The 19,788-nt window shown below is 39.9% G+C and overlaps 1 protein-coding gene across 3 annotated transcripts in view; it reads left to right on the top strand.

Annotated features, from left to right (window-relative positions):
- Positions 1–19,788, top strand: part of MGAT4A (alpha-1,3-mannosyl-glycoprotein 4-beta-N-acetylglucosaminyltransferase A) — a 126,417-nt gene that overhangs the window by 33,643 nt on the left and 72,986 nt on the right. The window contains exon 1 of one of the 3 annotated variants that reach the window (XM_059891023.1): positions 9,304–9,393. Coding sequence (XP_059747006.1) covers positions 9,387–9,393 — 7 coding nt within the window. The 5' untranslated portion in view covers positions 9,304–9,386. 3 annotated transcript variants of the gene reach the window in all.

Below are 19,788 nucleotides of genomic sequence, written 5' to 3'. Positions count from 1 at the left end.
AAACAGTTTTTATTCTGGTTTCATTTTCTGCATGCCTGTTTTATTCCAGTTGGTTCTCTGGGCCATATGTCTGTCAGTAGTTCTCTCCAAATCTTTTCGCATACCAGATAACTCACCAGTTTTATTTTCTTCCCAGTTACTTCCTTCCTGAGACTCCCTGTCCTTCTCCAATCTGGACGGTCACACGCCAGGCCTCTGCAGAGCTGTCTTTTGGCTTTGCAGTCACAGTTATCCCTTTGTCTCCCTCTTGGGAAGGGCTTCCCTTTTGGCTCAGTGGTAAAGAGTCTGCCTGCTGTCCAGGAGACCTGGGTTCAATCCCTGGGTCGGGAAGATCCCCGGGAGAAGGAAATGGTAACCTGCTCCAGGATTCTTGCCTGGAGAATTCCATGGACAGAAGAGCCTGGTGGGCTATAGTCTGCAGGGTTGCAAAAGGGTTGGACATGACTGAGGGACTACAGCATCACCAGCTCCACCCTCTGGGGAGTGTTTTCCAGATTGTGAGTGTTTCTTTTTCTTGGCTTTTTTCCTTTGCATGTTCTCCAGCAGCTTCCTGAATAGGTCCGTGTTTGAATATTTTAAAATCCTAGTTTCATACTTCATTGATGACTGGGTAAAGAGTTTTAAGTTGAAAATTTTGTTTTTTCTGAATTAAAAGAAAAATGCTCTTACTATCTTCTAGCAGCCAGTAAGGCTATGGAGTCCTATATTCTTGGTATATTACCTATTGCCTTTATCCCTTTAGAAACCTTTAAAATGTATTTTATCTTTCTTTTTCTCTTTCTTCATTCCCCTCTGCCCCAACTCTCCCTTTTTCTGTGTTGTACTGGTTAGACAATCCAGTGCGACATTGAATAAAACTGGCATGTTCCCATTAAATATGATGTGAATTATAGTTTTTTAAAATCACAAGTGTTGGATTTTTAAAAAATATTTTATTTTTCTGTGCCGGATCTTAGTTGCAACATGCAGGGTCTTTAGTTGCAGCATGCAAAGTCTTTACTCTTAGCTGTGGCAAGTTGGATCCAGTTCCCCAACCAGGGATTGAACCCCCAGCTTCCCTGATTTGGGAGTGTGGGAGTCTTAGCCACTGGGCCACAAGGGAAGTACCGATTGTTAAGTTTTGTCAATTGCTTTTTAATGCATCTATTGAAAATCATGTTCTTTTATCTTTTATTCTATTAATGTGCTGTATTAATTGATTTATGATATTGAACCAACCGTGCATTCATTACCATCTGAGCCTGGTTTTTTTTCCTGTGGGAGGATTTTTACCAAAGAACTACCTTCTGGCTTTATTGATTTTTCTTTGTAGATTAAGTTGGGGAGAACAGACATCTTACTGTATAGATTAAATTTGGAAGAACTGATATCAAGAAATATCAATTTAGATCTCCTTTGATTTCTTTCAGCAAAGTTTTGTAGTTCTCTGGGTAGAGACCATGGACATAATTTGTTAGATTTATTTATTTTGGGGACTGCTAATGTACATGGTACTGTGTTTTGAATTTCAAAATCCAATTGTTGATGGTCTGTAAGAATGCAGTTGGTTTTTGTATATTAGCCTTGTATCCTGAAACCTTGCTATAACTGCTTATTATTTCCAGGAGTTTTTTTGTTGATGTTTGCGATTTTCTACATAGACAGTTGTCATCTGCAAACAAAGCCACTTTTCCTTCTTTCTTCTCAATTTGTACAATTACCTTTATTTATTTAAAAAAATACTCATTTCTGTGTATTTGACTGTGCCAAGTCTCAGCTGCAGTGTGTGAGGTCTTGGAGCTTAGTTGTAGCATGCGATCTCTTAGCTGTGACATGCAGGATCTAGTTCCCTGAATAGAGACTGAACCCAGGCTCCCTGCATTGGGAGCGTGGAGTCTTGGCCACTGGACCACCAGAGAAGTCCTTGTATATGTGCTTTTAATTTCCTTTTCCTGTTTTATTCCAATATGATATTGAGTAGGAGTCGTGAGAGCAGACATCCTCCCCTTTTTCCTGATCATAGGGGTAAAGCGTCTAGTTGATCACTGAACATTCAGTGCAGTGTTAGCTGTAGAATTTTTGTAGATGTTCTTTCTCAAGTTGAGGAAGTCCCCGTGTTCCTTAGTTTGTGGGACAGCCATTGATTTTTCCATATATTTTCTCTCTTCATCTGGGTGTACTTGGTGATATCTCATATTATAAAGCTTTCTTCAGTTTTCTTTAATCTTTTTTTCCTCTCTGTTCTTCAGATTGGTTAATTTCTCCTGCTCTAGCTTCAAATTCACTCATTCTTTTGCCACCAGACATCTGCTGTTGAGGCCCTACCACGAATTTTTCATCTTAGTTACTGTTCAACTCCAGAATTTCCATTTTGTTCTATAATTTCTTCCTCTCTGTTTTCTCTATTCATAGCATCAATTTCATCACACTTCCCTTTAATCCTTCAGATGTGGTTTTGTTCAGTTCTTTGATAGTAGCGGTTTTGAAATCTTCATCTGCTAAATCCAACATCTGGGAACACTCAGATATTGCCATTGACTGCTGTTTAAACCAGGCTTCCATGGTGGCTCAGACAGTAAAAAAAAAATCTGCCGGCAATGCAGGAGACCCAGGTTTGACCCGCAAGTCAGAAAGATCCCCTAGAGAAGGGAATGGCTCCTCACGCCAGTATTCTTGCCTAGAATTCCATGGACAGAGGAGCCTGACAGGCTACAGTCCACAGGGTTACAAAGAGTCTGATAAGGCTGAGCAACTAACACTTTTCACTTTCACTGTGGGTCACCCTTCCTTTCTTCTTTGCTTGTCTTCCATGTATTTGTTGACTACTGTATATTTTACTTGGGCTTCCCAGATGGCTCAGTAGTAAATTATCTGCCTGCCAGTGTGGGAGACACAGGAGTTGTGGGTTTGGTTCCTGGGTCGTTGGGAAGATACCCTGAAGGAGGAAATGGCAACCCACTCCAATATTCTTGCCTGGGAAATCTCATGGACAGAGGAGCCTGGCGGGCTACAGTCCATGGGGTCACAGAAGAGTCGGACACGACCAAGCAACTGAGCGTGCATGCATGCTTTTTTTATAAGTATATTGATGCAGCTCTAGATTCTTTCTTTTTACCTTTGACAGTGGCGGTAGTGATTTTGTTCACTCATTTGTTCAGTACCTTGACTGGACTAAATCTCTCGAGTCTGTCTCTCCACAGTGTGACTACTGATGCTCTCCACTTTTGTCTTGGTGTATTTTTATTTTTAAGCCTGGTTTCCTCGTGGGATTGCACGTATGTCTGCATAGTACTGTGCCCAGCCTCAGGTAGCTCAGAGGTTGTGATCAAGCGCTCGAAGCAGTAAAGCTCCCTCCCCTGCTGGCGGTGCATGTGGCTGGCGGGGCAGTCAGACTTGAGGCTCTCCTCTCCTCCTCCGGCCTCTTTCTGTTCCTCTGTGTGCAGGTGTGTGTGGGTGCCCAGGCCCCTCTCTGGTCTCTGCTGTGCATGCTGACAGTTCCCTGTCAACCTGGGAGATGGGAAGAGCCTTGTAAGCCCCCATAGCTGTCTCAGTGCCCAGAGCTCCTGCCCCATCTCTGATTGGTCTGCAGTGTCCAAGTCCAGTGCTCTCCCCAAACAGAGCAGCATCTCAGGCTTGCACGGCCTCTGGCCCTCCCTGAGCACCTGCCTCTAGATGACACTTTGACCAACAACACTGAATCTGATGAGTCGCTATCCCACACCCACCCACCGCGCCCCAGGGAACTGGCACGTGTCCAGACCTATGTCTGCCCTGTTGAACCTCTGAAGTTGTATAGCTGGGGAGGCAAGAGAATAGCTGCTGCCAAGACAGTCAAAGACTTAGCCTGTTCTTCCCCCGAAGTGCCGTCGTCTTCATGAATAAACTCTTCTCAGTCTACTCTGTCTTTGGTTCATTTCCCATAGTGCTGAAATGGTGGGATTCCCCCCCCACCCCTTGTAGCTTTATAGTTGCTTTTTGGAGAAAGCATTGAATCTGTGGGCTCCCTCAGTCTTTTATGCCATAAGTTAAAAATCCCCTGAGCATTTAAGAAAAAAAATTTTTTTACTTTAATTTTTAATTTTTTTTTTTTACTTTTTGGCTACACCAAGTAGTGTGTAGGAGCTTAGTTCCCTAACCAGGGGTTAAACCTGGGCCCCCTGCAATAGAAGCAGAGTCTTAGCCACTTGGCCACCAGAGAAGTTTCACCCCGAGAATTTGTTTAATGTTCCCTCAGGTGATTCTGATACTCAGCCAGCATAGAGAACCACCATACCTGTGATTCTCCAAGTTCTAAATTGTTGCTGCTGTTTAGTTGCTTAGTTGTGTCCAACTCCTTTGCAAACCCTTGGTTTGTAGCCCACGGGGCCCGTTTGTCCGTCTATGGGATTCTCCAGGCAAGAATACTGGAGCAGGTTGCCATTTCCTTCTCCAGGGGATCTCCCCAACCCAGGGATGGAACCTGGGTCTCCTGCATTGCAGGTGAATTCTTTACTTTCTGAGCCAGCAGGGAAGCCCTCAAGCTCTAAATACATACACATAAAATCACAGCATAGCAAAGTTTTTTGCCATATTGAACTTCTTTTTTTTAAAGTCTTTAACATCCGAGATTTTATAAATAAGGACCCAATTTTAACATAGGAACTGAAGCGGGCTACAGTGTAGACCCATTTTCTGCCTAGTTGGCCAGTAGCCTCTCTTGTTTATATATTAAAGTTGGCACATTTGGCCCTTGGACTTGCCTGGGGTATTTATTTTATGTTCAGCTCAGTTGGCCAGCATCCATTTCCTAAAACAGTTTCCTAATCTAATTTTTCCAGGTTGGAAAGCAGGAAATGTATTCTGCTCAGAGGTTGTCTGGAATCTGTGCTTGAGGTGTTCTTAACTCTAAAAGGATATTATTCACGGCTGACATATTAGTGGAGACTAAATTGAGAACATTGGGTTATTACAGGACATTAGCTAACTGACTTTTTTGCGTGTGTGTGCTGCTTTAGAAATACTGCCAGTCAGACTTGAAGGATGTGAGTAATTGCCCAGCTCCGACTTGATTGTTTAATGAAGTACACAGATAAAGGCGCCCTGGGCTCTTTAGCCAGTAGTGGAAAAGAATAGCTTTAAAAAAAGGAGATTAATAGATCAGTCTTACTTAATAGAATGTAACTGCATGAAAATCTTAAATAAAGTGCTAATCAATGGAATCCAGCAGTTAGAGCAATGTTAACTTTTGGGGTACATAAGCTTTCATGTTTCTGGATTAGTGGTTCTCAAAGTTTGGTTCAAGGACCCATGAGGGTTCCTGAGACCCTTTCAGGAAATTTATGAAGTTAAGACTGTTTTTCTAATAACACTGATATGTTATTTGGTTATATCCCTTTTTCACTCTCATAAGAAATAGCAGAAAAACAGATACAAGAATTCAGCTGTACTTTAAGCCAAATATTAGAGATTTGAGCAGATTTCACTCTACCAAATTTTTTATTTTGGAAAATGTAGTTATTTTTGATATAGTTTTTTATGTTAACATGCAATGGGTTATAATTCATATAAACAAAAGGTCTTTAGGGGCTTCCCTGGTGACTCAATGATAAAGAATCCACCTGCCAGTGTAGGAGATGTGGGTTCAATCCCTGGGCTGGGAAGATTCCTTGGAGAAGGAAATGGCAACCCATTTAAGTATTCTTGCCTAGGGAATCCTATGGACAGAGGAGCCTGGTAGGCTGCAGTTCATGGGGTCACAAAGAGTTGCACATGACTTAGCGACTAAACAACGGCAATAGACTGTTGAGCTTACAGACTGTAAGTCTCTCTTACTCTTGCCCAAAATCATGTATTGTGTCAACGATCTCATACTGCCTAGAGTTCTACAAACACACTAGGAGTTTTATCTCTTTTAGCTCAGGCTTAACAGACCCACCCTACTCTTACTTCATTTGATAAAATTCCATTCATCCTTCAAAATACCATTATCTTCTCCTTGAAGCTCTCTCCAACTCTTCAGCAATCCCCTGGGCTGTAGCCCACCAGGCTTCTCTGTCCATAAGATTCAGAGATCAAGACCATCCCCATGGAAAAGAAATACAAAAAAGCAAAACGGCTGTCTGAGAAGGCCTTACAAATAGCTGTGAGAAGAAGAGAAAAGAAAAGCAAAGAAGAAAAGGAAAGATATAAGCATCTGAATGCAGAGTTCCAAAGAATAGCAAGGAGAGATAAGAAAGCCTTCCTCAGCGATCAATGCAAAGAAATAGAGGAAAACAACAGAATGGGAAAGACTAGAGATCTGTTCAAGAAAATTAGAGATACCAAGGGAACATTTCATGCAAAGATGGGCTCAATAAAGGACAGAAATGGTATGGACATAACAGAAGCAGAAGATATTAAGAAGAGATGGCAAGAATACACAGAAGAACTGTACAAAAAAGATCTTCACGACCCAGATAATCACGATGGTGTGATCACTGACCTAGAGCCAGACATCCTGGAATGTGAAGTCAAGTGGGCCTTAGAAAGCATCACTACGAACAAAGCTAGTGGAGGTGATGGAATTCTAGTTGAGCTATTTCAAATCCTAAAAGATGATGCTGTAAAAGTGCTACACTCAATATGCCAGCAAATCTGGAAAACTCAGCAGTGGCCACAGGACTGGAAAAGGTTAGTTTTCATTCCAATCCCAAAGAAAGGCAATGCCAAAGAATACTCAAACTACCACAAAATTGCACTCATCTCACATGCTAGTAAAGTAATGGTCAAAATTCTCCAAGCCAGGCTTCAGCAATACGTGAACTGTGAACTTCCTGATGTTCAAGCTGGTTTTAGAAAAGGCAGAGGAACCAGAGATCAAATTGCCAACATCCGCTGGATCATCAAAAAAGCAAGAGAGTTCCAGAAAAACATCTATTTCTGCTTTATTGACTATGCCAAAGCCTTTGACTGTGTGGATCACAAGAAACTGTGGAAAATTCTGAAAGACATGGGAATACCAGACCACCTGACCTGCCTCTTGAGAAATCTGTATGCAGGTCAGGAAGCAACAGTTAGAACTGGACATGGAACAACAGACTGGTTCCAAATAGGAAAAGGAGTACGTCAAGGCTGTATATTGTCACCCTGCTTATTTAACTTACATGTAGAGTACATCATGAGAACGCTGGACTGGAAGAAACACAAGCTGGAATCAAGATTTCCGGGAGAAATATCAATAACCTCAGATATGCAGATGATACCACCCTTATGGCAGAAAATGAAAAGGAACTCAAAAGCCTCTTGATGAAAGTGAAAGTGGAGAGTGAAAAAGTTGGCTTAAAGCTCAACATTCAGAAAACGAAGATCATGGCATCCAGTCCCATCACTTCATGGGAAATAGATGGGGAAACAGTGTCAGACTTTATTTTTTGGGGCTCCAAAATCACTACAGATGGTGACTGCAGCCATGAAATTAAAAGATACTTACTCCTTGGAAGAAAAGTTATGACCAACCTAGATAGCATATTCAAAAGTAGAGACATTACTTTGCCAAGAAAGGTCCATCTAGTCAAGGCTATGGTTTTTCTAGTGGTCATGTATGGATGTGAGAGTTGGACTTTGAAGAAGGCTGAGCACTGAAGAATTGATGCTTTTGAACTGTGGTGTTGGAGAAGACTCTTGAGAGTCCCTTGGAGTCAAGGAGATCCAACAAGTCCATTCTGAAGGAGATCAGCCCTGGGATTTCTTTGGAAGGAATGATGCTAAAGCTGAAACTCCAGTACTTTGGCCACCTCATGCAAAGAGTTGACTCATTGGAAAAGGCTCTGATGCTGGGAGGGATGGGGGGCAGGAGGAGAAGGGGATGACAGAGGATGAGATGGCTGGATGGCATTACTGACTCCATGGACGTTGAGTCTCAGTGAACTCCGGGAGTTGGTGATGGACAGGGAGGCCTGGTGTGCTGCGATTCATGGGGTCGCAGAGAGTCGGACACGACTGAGCGACTGAACTGAAGAGAGACTGTTGGAGAGTTAAGCAGAGAGAGATTTAAGGGTTTTCAGTTTAGGAAATATGCTATGTGATAGTCCAGGGATGCAAGAAGGCATGGGGAACAGTTGTGTTCTGATCCAGGTGGGGGATAACATGAGGGCTTACAATGGCATCTGGATGAAGATGAGGATAGGTACTTACCTTATACTAAGGTAAGCAAAGGTGATGAAATTTCAGAGCCTATGAAAAGCTTCAACATTCAGAAGGGTGGATGAGTGGGGCCCAAGGAATTTTCGAGAGTAATTTTCAGCCTATAAGTGAGAACTTCAGGATGTGGGTATTTTTCTTAGCAACTGCAGTCTCTGTTGTTTCTAAGAGGATGACTGTCCCCTCCGTCCTCTTTACCTCCCCAGATGTAGGAGTTGTCACGTTGGCTTCACCATGTGGCTGACCTTGTAGGAACTATTAGAGTGGGTGGGACCGTGGGAAACTTGATGAACTCACTGGTCCTTTCTGTGTTGTCCAGTGCGATTCTGAGGACTAGACCCCCATCCACTGAGGTTTGCTCTAGATAACGTGGGAAGAGTTGAACTGTGAATGGAGGGAAGTGCTCATTTCCTTAAACCCAGTTTAAAAGTCCTCATTCTACCAGGAAAAATAGACATCAGTGTTTACCCGGTCGTCTGGGTCCTGTGGACATCTTTACTTTTACTGGAAGTGATTTTATAAATAATACATACATAAGAATAGAAGGACAGTGAAAAACAACTCTCTTGTAAATTTTAACAAGAAATTAAGCATGGCAAAGCCACATTTTTATTCTCCTGTTTCCACTTTGCTAGGTGTATAAACTAAAATGGACGATATCCTTTGACTACAGGATGTGACCCTGGTACACGTCTTGCTAGTAAATTCTAATTCCAGATTTCAGATACACGTCTAATGGGTTCTAGTTCATCATTCGTTGCTTCTAGTTCTTCTGGACCTCTATTATCAAAACACAAAATTTTTGAAAGCATTTGCAGCTCAGTATTTCGTTGAAGAGAGTATATCCATCTTCTTTGCACCTTGATTGTAAACGTTTTCATTATTAAATTTAGAATGCTTAGTCCAATGAAGTTTTTTCATTCCAAAATCCTTTCTGATCACTCTAGTATGCCCACAAGCCTTTATCATTTATCTGCTTGTGAACCTGCTCAGTAAATCCCATTGTACAATCACATCATAGACAAAAGAATGCTGTTACCCATCCTTTTAGCAAAACAGGATGTTCTGGGTTCTTATGGTTCATTATGATGAAGTCCTCCCAGATGAATGACTAACTTGATGAAAATGCTGTGCTTCCTTTTAGTTTTCAGAAATGATTATTCATTCGTTGATTCTTTTTTGTTTTGCTTTTAAAAAACTATTTAAAAGAATTATAGAAATACAGGCAGCTGTGAAGACAGTTCAGAGAGATGCAAGGTAACTTTGATCCATTTTCCTCAAATGCTTACTTCTTGTGACAGTTCTATGGAATAATGTACAGATTCAAAATCAGGAAGTTGACATTGGTATTATAGGTGTGTATAATTCTATGTCACATTATCACATGTGCAGATTCCTATAACCACTGCTGCTAACACGGTGAACAACAGTTTTATCATCACAAAGATCTCCCTTTGTGCCGCCTTTATCATCACACCTGCTCCTCCATCTCCCACCATCACTGATTCTTGGCAACAAGTAATCTGTTATCTATCACTGTTATTTTGTCATTTTGGAAATGTTATATAAATGGAGTCATACCGTACATAACCTGTTGAAAGTGACATTTTTCACTCGGCAAAATTGAGGTCCATCCAAGCTGTTGGCTACTTCAGTAGTTCATTCCTTTTTATTGTTGAGTAAGAGTCCATGCTGTGGAGGTCAGCTTTGTAGACAGCATGTAGTGGGATCGTGTATTTTAATTCACTATTCCAACCCCTCTTCTAATTGGTATATGTAGAATATTTACATTCTGTGTGATTAGGAATGTCAGGCTTAAAGTCTGTCATTTTATTTTGTTCACTGTTTTTCCTCTCTGTTTTTGTTGTCTTTTTCCTGACTTCTTATGGGCTACTTGAACATGTCTTTTTAAATCCCATTAATATTTTTTTATAGTGTCTCTGAACGTGTCCCTTTTGTACAGATGTTTTACTGGTTGCTTTAGGTATACAATGCACAGACATGACATCACAGTCTACAGCCACTGGCATTCTATCAGTTTATGTGAAATGTAGAAACCTTATCTCCTTTAAAACTCCTTTTCCCTCCCCAGTTTATAATTGGTTTAACAATTTCTTCCACACTGAGAACCAAATCAGATGTTTTTGCTTTCAGTCATCAAACATAATTAAGAAAAACTCAAAAACAGAAGAAACATCCATTGTGTTTCCCTGTATTTTTGCTCTTTTTTGGTCCTTCTTTCTTCTTGATATTCCAAGATTTCTTCTGTCATTTACTTTCTCTTTCAAGAACTTTCTCTAGCAATCATGTCAGGGTAGGTTTGCTGATGACAAATTCCACTAGTTTTTCTTTGAGAGTATCTTGATTTCTCCTTCATTCCTTAAGGATAATTTTTCCAGATATGGAAATTGGAGTTGATATTCTTTTTTTTTTTTCCCCCAGTAAAGATGGTCCCCAACTTATGATGGTTCTACTTAATGATTTTTTGATGTTGTTCTTGTTCAGTTGCCCAGTCGTGTCTGACTCTTTGCGACCCCATGGACTGTAGCTGGCCAGGTCTCCCTGTCCCTCACTGTCTCTGAACTTTGCCCAAATTCACGTCTGTTGTATCAGTGATGCCATCCAGCCATTTCATTCTCTAATGCCGCCTTCTCCTTCTGTCCTCAGTCTTTCTCAGCATCAGGGACTTTTACAATGAGTTGGCTGTTTGCATCAGATGACCAAAATACTGAAACTTCAGCTTCAGCATCAGTCCTTCCAACAAGTATTCAGGGTTGATTTCCCTTAAGATTGACTGGTTTGATCTCCTGTCCAAGGGACTTTCAGAAGTCTTCTTTTTGATGTTATGATGGTGCAAATGCTATACGCATTCAGTAGAAGTCATACTTTGAATTTTCATCTTTCCTGGGCTAGGAATATGCAGTATAATACTTTCACATGATACTGGGCAGTGCCAGAATCGTGAGCCACAGCTCCCAATCAGCCACTGGATCATGAGGGTAAATAATCGATATACCTACAACCATGCTGTATCCATACAAACATCCTGTTTTTCACTTTTAGTACAACATTCAATAAATTACCTGAAATATTCAACACTGTTGAAAAATAGGTTTGTGTTAGATGATTTTGTCCAGTTGTAGGCTAATGTGTTTTGAGCACATTTAAGGTAGGCTAGACTAAGCTATGATGTTCAGTAGGTTAGGTGTATTAAATGCATTTTCTACTAATAATGTTTTCAGCTTACACTGGCTTTATTGGGATGTAATTCCATTACAATTCGAGGAAGATCTGTGCTTGAAAATGTAGTGCCACTTCCTTCTGGCTGTCATGGTTTTTGATGAGAAATCTGCAGTCATTCAAAAATTTTTTTTTTCTAGTAGATAATGTGTCGTTTCTCTCTGACTGCTTTCAAGATGTTTTTGTTCCTAGTTTTTTGATGTTTATTTGTGGCATTTTTTTGACATGGGTTTCTTTGGCTTTATCCTGTTTTGGATCTTCTCAGCTTTTTGAATCTTTATGAAGGTTTGTCTCTTGCCAAATTTGGGAAATTCTAACCATCATTTCTTCTAATATTTTTCCCACTCTGCCCTCTCTCTTTTCCTTCTGGGACTCTGATAATACGAATGTTAGATTTTAGATCTTTTGTTTTAGTGCCAAAGGTTTCTGAGCCTCTGTTAATTTTTTTTTTTTTTCCAGTCTGTTTTCTCTTTGTTGTTCAGATTGGGTTATACTGATTATTTTTTCTCAAGATTCACCAATATTTTGGGGGGCCCTCTCCATTCTTCTATTGAGCTCATCCATTAAGATTTTTGTTTCAACAATTGTATTTTCTGTTCTAAAATTTTCACTTGTTTTTATAATTTATGTCTTCTGTTTCTCTGCTTAAGGTTTCTATTTTTTCCATTTATTTAGTTTGCCTGTTGAAGCATTTTTATGATGGCTGCTTAAAGATCCTTATCAGATAATTCCAACATCTGTGTCATCCTCAGTGTTGGCATATATTGATTGTCCTTTTTCATTCAAGTTGAGCTTTGTCTGTTTATTAACATGATAAGTGACTTCAGTTGTATCCAGGGCATTTGGGGTATTATGAGAATCTGGGTCTTATTTAGTTTGTCCATCTTCACTGACCCCCTTCTGACACCATTCTGGGAGGGAAAAAGGGAATGTTACCTCGTTACCACCAGGTGAGGAGAGAAGTCCAGTCTTCTTACTTGGCCTCTTCTGATTCCACTCTAGCTGGCAGTGGGAGAGGTCCCACTAACACCTCAAATGGGTATTCATTACTGCTGCAAGTTAAATGAAAGTCCTGGCCTCTCACTCAGTCCTGAGTGTGTGTGTGTGTGTGTGTCTTTGTTACAGTTAGGCAGGGGTAGACGTCTAGGCTCCCTTCATGGCTTTTGCCTATAGAGCAGAGATGGGACTTTTTTTTTTTTTTTTAATAGTCTTTGAAATAGAACAGTTATTGTAGAACATTTTTTCTCTCTTACTAGGCCACCCTTGGACTTTGGTAGACAGAGTGAGACTTTCTTGGGGCATTTTTGTGCCCTCTTGTTGGTGTTTCCAGGATGCTGGCTTCTCTGATACCAGTCTGGAATGTAAGAAGCAGAAAGAAAACTCATGGCACTCACTGTTAGGTAATTCCTTGGGTCCCAAGATCTCTTCTGTCTGCTGTCTTCTTCCTGCTGTGTAGAGTTTTCTGTATGCTTAATATATAATGTGCAGGGTTTTCATTGTACTTAGTGTGAAGGAGCAGGAAATGGCAACCCGCTCCAGTGTTCTTGCCTGGAGAATCTCAGGGACAGGGGAGTCTGGTGGGCTGCCGTCTACGGGGTCGCACAGAGTCGGACATGACTGAAGCGACTTAGCAGCAGCAGCAGCAGCAGCAGTGTGAAGGATAGGGAGAAATGTGTCTGCTCTGTTTTGGTCTGTAATTGGAAAGCCTGATCTTGAACCTGAGAAAAGTCATTTAGGATATTGTCATCTAAAGACTTGTAGTATGAGATTTCACTTTTATGATTGAATTGATCAACATTGTTAAGAGTTTACAGTTCCACATTCATGTTCTGATTTATCTTAATCATTATGAAACATTTTCCTCTGGCAGTTTTCTTCTCTTTGCCATGATGAGTACAAGAAGGAAAAATCCTAAATTTTCATTTGTATTCATTAAAGATTACAAAAGACTACAAAGTTAGGGTCTCCAGGCAAGTGGCCTATTTACGTCAATTGGAGAATAAAGTGCTTGGTAATTTGAAACAGACAGCAGAGAAAGATATCGTGGAGTGGATGGCGGGGGGGGGTGGGGGTGGGGGTGGGGTGGAATATGTGAAAGAAGAAGTGAGAGGTATGAAGTTTGTGGCTGAAAATGAAAGGTCCAAAAAGACACAAAGAAGAATTTGAAAAGAGTTTTACAGAAGAATAGGAGGGGGAAAAGGTGGAAAATGAGGAAAAGAGGAAAGTGAGGAGAGGGAAGAAAGAATCATGAAACTGGTCATAAAAGGAGTATTCATGTCCAGCTAGCACTTTCATTAGTAGAGCCAGTCCACTGGGTAGAATTGATAGAATTGATTAATTACCAGTATTATTATTTTTAAGTAAAGATGATTCTAATGAATAAAATGCTCTGTCTTGAAAGATTCTTCGTAGAAAAATATATACCATTATATATTTCACTCAGTCACCATTATATAATTCACTGACTCTGCGAATTCTCCAGGCCACAATACTGTTGTGGGTAGCCTATCCCTTCTCCAGAGGATCTTCCGAACCCAGGAATCAAATTGGGGTGTCCTACATTGCAGGTGGATTTTTTTACCAACTGAGCTATCAGGGAAGCCCCTATATTTTAGAATACAAATGTTTTTTTTTTTCCTTTTGGGAGCAAAGCGACACCTTTATGGAAAATGTCTGCCAATAAGTTTAAGTTCTGAAGGAAAATAGTTAATAACCATCTGGTGATTTTTACCCTGAGTTCCTTATGGCTTATTGAATTTGACAAAATCAGGTTGCATAAAATCATTTATATTTTTTAGAAGTAAAGAACTGTTGTTATGGCTAAGTACCTTTATCCCAGGTTATGCAAATTATTGTTTTTCTTCTCATTTCACAATGATAATGGACTTTGGGACTTGATAGTAAAATTCCTAAAGAGAGACTACCCTGTCTTCAAGGGAAATCAAGGGAAGTGATTGCAACTATTTAGACGAAGATAATATTTCTAAGAAAGTGTGGGTGATAGGTATATGCAACATCATTTTATATCTTAAGGTTTTGTGCTTTACAAGGTCAGTGGATAGATTTTTACCTGTTAAACCTCTACTTGGAAGTTTGTTTTGTTTTGAATGACATCATTAATAATTATATTACTTTAGGGGACAACTTACAAATAGTGATCATGTTCCAGAAGACTCTTCAACCGTAGCATATCTGTTATTCACTAGGGTCCTGTTGTATAAGCATAGTGAAAACATCATGTAAGGGAACAAATTGAATTATATTCTTTGTTTTAATGTAAATAAAATATATGGTTCTCTATATCTGTGAGCCCCATTTTCCCTTTTGAGTTTAGAAGGGTACAAGTTCTCTTCACAGTTCATGTTTATGTCATGGGTTCTGACTGAAAGACTCCAAAAGTAGGCAGTGATCTTGTTCATTCCTGTAACTCTTAAAAGAGACCTTGGAAATAGGTGTTGGCTGAACATTTCAAAATCCTTTCTGTCCCCAGGTGTAACTTCGGAATTTTTTTTAGAGCGGTGTATTTATTTAGCTGTGTCAGTCTTGGTCGCAGCACATAGGATCTTCGTTGCGGCCCGTGGGCTCTTTAAGCTGTGGTACTCAGGGTCTTTAGTTGCAGTGCATGGGGTTAGTTGCTCCCTGGCATGGGGCGTCTTAGTTCCCTGACCAGGGATCAAACCTGCGTCCCCTGCATTGCAAGGTGAATTCTTCACCACTGGACCACCAGCGAAGTCCCTGAATTGAGGATTATGGACCTAAAATTTTTGATGAACCCCTCTTCTCCTCGGAGCTCTTAACATCTCATCTCTTGAGAGGTGAGAGGAGAGATCTTGGGACCCCAGGAATTACATAACAGTGAGTGCCCCGAGTTTTCTTTTTGCTTCTTACATGAGGAGAGAAGGGGTAGGGGGCAGAACAGTATTAATTTGCAGGCTGCTGGAGTCTAGACCTACGTTGAGGACAGTATTGGGTCTGTCAGTGCTACTCACCCAGTGGCTCAGCATCAACTTGGAGCTTGTTAGAGATTCTCAGGCCCTGTGTCAGACTGGAGAAGGAAATAGCAACCCACTCCAGTATTCTTGCCTGGAAAATCTCATGGACCAAGGAGCCTGGCGGGCTACAGTTCATAGCATCACAAAGAGTCGGATACAACTGAGCATACACATGTCAGACCTACTGAATCAGAATCTTTGGAGGATGGGGCCCGAATTTTATGTTTGACAGGCTCTTTCTGGTGGTTCTGATGCACAAAAAGATTAGAGAAACAGTGAGATACCACATCTTGTTTGTAATTTTTAGCTATCCATTCTCCTTAGAAATGTCTTCAGTTTCTGTTCTTATAACCTGTTTCATTCAGTCTCCTGTCTTTGACTTTTCTAGGCTTTTAGTCTCCTAAACTATCTTCTGAATCCAGTTCTTTCATTTTTTTCTTTAAGAGATCTGTTCATGGGAAAGTGTCCATAATTTCATGTAGGCCTTCTCCTTTCTGTTTAAAAATGGTTGTATAAGAATGGTGAATGTGGAATAAGATGTTGTCAAAAGCAGTGACTTCCTGAAGTGTGCAGCTTGTTAAATTTTAGAATCTGTTACAGGGAGTTTTTCATATATTTAAGAAAAATTTTTTCTGTATAAAATAGTTCAGTATGGTTACCAAAGAACAGAGGGATGGATCAGATGGTTTGTCAACCTTCTTTCCAGTGCCAGAATTTTATTATTTAATAAATACTAAAATAATTTAAAAGTACGTTTAATTTTTGATAATTTTAATTTTAACATAAAAAGCCAGTTTTTAAATGTTAAATTAAGTAGTACCACCCAACATCTTGCTGATAACAATGAAAAAAATGTTTTCTGTTTGACTTTTACGTACTACATATTGGATATTAGTTATTAGTGCTTCTTTATGTTTTCATCGGTAGATTTATAGATTTATTATTTATTTATAGATTTTTAAATTGAATTGTTGAGTCTGAAGCTATTATTGTTGAACCGTATGAAATTACCATTTTTTGGTCAAAAATGTTCAAACACCGGCAATTTTATACGGTTCAGCTAGTAATTCTTTGAAAACCTAAAGGTACTGTTTTCATTGGACAACTGACTTGATTACTGATTTGAAGAAATGAAAGTGGTTTCTTTAGAAATTTTGTATGTTTCAGATTCTTAGGTTCACGGAATGTGATTTATACTTTTAATGTCTAATGTGGGTATGTGCTTTTCTACAATTAAGAAAAAAGAAGCTAGATTCAGTCTTCAGTAAAAACAAACCAGTGACCGAAACCAGGGACTTTCAGTAAGGTTGTGTAAAAGTTCCCTCATGGCTTCCTGCCGGCTTCTCCCATAGAAACTGATTGATATGATTCAAAGAAATACAAAAATAAAAATTTTGTCAGTAACATTGAAAACAGGACATCATCAAACACATATCACTAATTTGATGGAGTTTTTTCTCTATTATGATAGAGTTTGAACTTTTTCTGAGCGCTGGTAAGCCACTCTCCCCAAGAGAGTAGGGTGGTACTATGCAAAATATGCATGGAGAAAATTCTGGAAGTCACTAGTAATGCTGTGTTCGGGTGGACAGTGGAGGATACGCTGGGAGGGATGGTTGTAGGAAAACCATGTGTGACTGTTCCCTGATTAGAAGAGTCAGTGGTGTCCCTTGGAATTCCAAGCACGACTAGCTGAGAGCTTTACTGCACAAAGTCTTAAGTTAGGTAGTGTAGACTTGCTCTGATGTCATGGAGAGAACACTTTTTAAAATTTATTGTATTAAAGTGTACTTGATTTACAGTGTTATGTTAGTTTCAGGTGTACAGCAAACTGATTTAGTTATACACATACATACACACATTCCTGTTTAGTATTCTTTTTCATTATGGTTTATCACAGGGTATTGAATAGAGGTCCCTCTGCCCTACAGTAGGACCTTACTGTTTATCCGTTCTCTATAATAGTTTGTATCAGTTAATCCCAAACTCCCAAGAGAGAACACTTTTAATATGAAAGGGTGGAGTTAGAAGCAAAGAACAGACAGGAGATGACCCATTTTGAGCACTTTGATAGCTATATGCTGTGGAGTAAGAGTAGCCGTAGTGTCTGAATCTGAAAGAAAATATGTGTGACTCTCAACCCAAGACATCTTTTCAAAAGCATGGCTTTTGAAAGCCAAAGTATGGGGTGCAGATTGGAATTTGGAGTGGGGGTTTTTCCTCTGCTGGCACTGGCTGGTCTCCCTGCTTGGTGAGGCTGGCCTCTGGGAAGGTAGTTTGCAAAAGTACCAAGACGTGCATGAGGGCAGAGAGCGGCCTCAGGTCCACATCCCTCCTACCACAAAAGAGCTGCTGAAAGACCGAACCTGTATGCCATCCCATCCTCCTGCTTACTTTTAAAAAACTTCTTATTTTTAAAAAAGTTTCAACTAAGATGAAGTTATAACTTCTCTATGCATTTTGCGTATTGTGAACCTGTTGCCTCTTATTGTTTTATCTATCTGTAGAAACTTGTTTCTTTTCAGAACCAGGTGAAAGTTCATTACAGAAATCATGCCTTTTTACTCCTGAATAATTTTATTTCCTAAGAACAGGGAATTCTCTTATGACAGTCAGGTGTCAAGTCTTAAAAATTTATGCACCATGTTGCATACTCTGTAGTCTTCTTTTTTTTAAAAAAAAAATCTTTTCGCCACACCACGACGCATGTGGTATCTTAGTTCCCTGACCAGGGATGGAACCTGCGTCCCCTGCATTGGAAGGTGGAGTCTTAACCACTGGGCTGCTGGGGAAGGCCCTGTCATCCGTCTTCTACTGGTTTGTCCCAATAGTGTTCTTTATAGCATTTTTTTTCCTGTTCCGGATCCCATCCAGGACTGTCATTTGTATTTAGTTGTATCACACATTGTTTGCCTTTCTCTGTCTTGCATCCATGTTTGATTCTCACTCGAATTTGTTATTGCTTGGACAGTTGCAGAGGGGTGATTTTCTAACATTCATCCTTTTTTCATAATTTATAAGCTGGCATTCCACTGTAAGAAACACTTTTCCATCATCTGTTAATTGTTATTGATTAAAATGGACTCAAGATTCTTACTTTATTTAGTAAGTTAGAAGTCATTACCATCAATATTTGTTTTAATACTTAAATTGCCCTGAATTTGGCCAGTGAGAGCCCCTCGGGGAGCTTCCTGTGTCCTTTTGACATATCCTGTCTTGTTCTTTAAGTTGAAGTATATTCTTTCTTTCTTTATTTGGCCATACTGCAGAGCATGTGGGATGTTAGTTCCCCAACCGAGGATCCAACCCCCTGCATTGAAAGTGCAGAGTCTTAACCACTGGACCACCATGAACTCCCTTGGCCTGCTTTTCTTTTTTAAATAACATTTTCTTACTTGACCCAAGTGTGCTCCAAGTTTATCTTAAAGTTATTTCTTCAAGGGTTCTAATCCTTTGTTAGTGGCAGGTGTCTAGAAGCCACTGTCTGGCACCTTGTAGGTGGTAAGAGGTAACGAGGGGAAGAACTCAAGGATAGTTCACGCATGCTAATTTTGGACACAGTCTGCTTGGTGTGGTCAGCCTTTTCCCCACTGTCTGCACCTGGCAGTCAGCACGGTTTTCATTTCTAGAGCCATAGAGTGCATTCTCATCTCAGAGTAAGTTCCCCGTTGCTGCTTCTAGATTTTTTTGACCCTTTAAAAACATTCTTCTACATGAATTTTAGAATGACATGTCAAAAATGAAGTTCCAAATTTTTTTGCTATTTTGAAAGGCGTTGCATTTATTATTTAGCTTAGCGTAGGGTCTATCTTTTTTATTTTTTGCAAGATTGGGTTTCCCACTTAGAATTAATAACTGAGTTAATTTTTTTCTTCCATTACAGGCTCTAGGAAAAGGCTTATAGATTTTTTTAAATTTAATTTTTTAGGCATTTAGTTTTTTATCACATAACTCTTGAGTGCCTCTTACAGTATAATTGTTAATAGTTTTGTGTTTGTGAATAGTACTTGTATAACATTTCTTTTGTTGTAAATGTACATGTATGGAAAAGTACCTAGACCATGAGTGTATAGTAATGAATTTTATATAAGCCAGGCCAATGACTTGAACCTTGTTGGCACCTTGAGACTCCCCGTATACCCTTTCCTAGTCACAACTCCTGCCTCCTTCCTTCCCTCCTACAGCCAGCAAATTAAGAAACTAAAGCTGTTTACATTGTTCAATACAAGGAAACATGACAGTTAAGCAGGAAGACCTTATTTGCCACAAAATTCTTACGTGATATCTACTGTGTGGTCCTTTATGTGAGGGACAAGGAATAAGGCAATTGACTGTTTTTAAGACTAGCTTTATGAAACAGGCAGATTTCTGTTCCTTCTGTTTCTTACTGAGTCCATCCTTAAGTAAAACTGAGATTACA

The sequence above is a fragment of the Bos taurus genome, chromosome 11, assembly GCF_002263795.3.
Source record: "Bos taurus isolate L1 Dominette 01449 registration number 42190680 breed Hereford chromosome 11, ARS-UCD2.0, whole genome shotgun sequence".
Classification (NCBI taxonomy): Eukaryota; Metazoa; Chordata; class Mammalia; order Artiodactyla; family Bovidae; genus Bos; species Bos taurus.
This window is presented reverse-complemented; position numbering and strand designations above follow the sequence as displayed.